Source organism: Aspergillus nomiae (assembly GCF_001204775.2).
Source record: "Aspergillus nomiae NRRL 13137 chromosome Unknown contig00924, whole genome shotgun sequence".
Lineage (NCBI taxonomy): Eukaryota > Fungi > Ascomycota > Eurotiomycetes > Eurotiales > Aspergillaceae > Aspergillus > Aspergillus nomiae.
The window spans coordinates 1-1,321 of record NW_015378977.1 but is presented as its reverse complement, the minus strand read 5'-3'; the positions used below and the strand labels follow the sequence as shown (position 1 = coordinate 1,321).

Here is a 1,321-nt window from a genome sequence, read left to right as displayed (position 1 = left end):
TGTGTCCCTATTTGATGTAATATTTGTTTGACCTTGACCCGGGTTGCACCCTCACCACATCATTCCTGTGCTGGCCACATGTATACTTCAACTTTTCCCCAATCATTGCCTCATACCCCTGTGCGCATCATCCTGTTTTCATTTTGTTTGCATCCATAATATCCCCCCGCTGTTATTAATTCAAGTGCCCATTCAATGTGCGGCATAGCTAGTGATAATCAAAGAATCATCAAGAAAAATACTCTTCTGAGAATGTAGTGTAGTAGTAGTAGTGTATTTCTACAATCCATGGTTAGTGGTTTGGCTTCCGTCTCGGAACTCCGAACCACCGCAGTAAAAATTAAGTTAAATCCTCAACCAAATGATTAACAACTAACAAGGCCAAACCCTGGTCTACCTTAAACCGAACTATCACTAGTTTACTAGGTACATAAATCAAGCATCTAGACTCTAACGCAAGCGCGGGGTCACCTAAATAACAGAGAGAGAAAAAAAGTACCCCTCAAATGATAAAACCCACCCCACCATGACCCCATCACCACAACCACAACCACAACAGGGTCAAAGCCTAAACGTGATCGCCCTAATATCCGGAGGAAAAGACTCTCTCTACTCTCTCCTGCACTGCATCCGCAACGGCCACAAAGTCATCGCGCTAGCCAATCTCCACCCCCCGGTCCAAGATGCCCAAGAAGACATCGACAGCTTCATGTACCAGACCATCGGCCACGCTGTGATCCCCCTCTACGAGCAGGCCCTGGACATCCCGCTCTACCGCGCCCCCATCTCCGGCGGCGCCGTCGACACAGCCCGCATCTACCGCAATGATGCCACAGAGGAGTCCGCGCCGGAAGACGAGACCGAGTCGCTCGTTCCGCTGCTGAAGCGCGTGATGCAGTGTCATCCGGAGGCCAATGCCGTCTGTGCCGGCGCCATCTTGTCCACTTATCAACGCACCAGGATCGAGAATGTCGCGTGTAGGCTGGGCCTGACCCCGCTGGCTTGGTTGTGGAATTATCCGGTGCTCCCTGCGCCGGTGGAACGCGCGGGCGTGGCTACGCAGGCGGGGCTGTTGGAGGATATGGCTGGGGTTGGATGTGAGGCGAGGATTATCAAGGTTGCCTCGGGCGGGCTGGATGAGGGGTTTCTCTGGGGGGATGTTTCGAGTCGCGATGGGCTTGTGCGGAGGAAGATTGAGAGGGCATGAGGAGGTTTGTGGTTGATGATTTGGGGGGTGCTGTTCTTGGGGAAGGGGGTGAGTATGAGAGTCTTGCGGTTGATGGGCCTGCGTTTCTTTGGAAGGGGAGGATTGAGATTGCCG

At 52.7% G+C, this 1,321-nt stretch overlaps 1 protein-coding gene across 1 annotated transcript; it reads left to right on the top strand.

Moving 5' to 3' along the window:
- Positions 1–526: 526 nt before the first annotated feature.
- Positions 527–1,207, top strand: ANOM_011895 (diphthine--ammonia ligase family protein; the record flags this gene model as incomplete). The annotated part of the gene is made up of 1 exon (XM_015557147.1): positions 527–1,207. The coding sequence occupies one exon, from the start codon at positions 527–529 to the stop codon at positions 1,205–1,207; it is 681 nt and encodes a 226-aa protein (XP_015400765.1).
- Between the last annotated feature and the right edge of the window lie 114 nt (positions 1,208–1,321).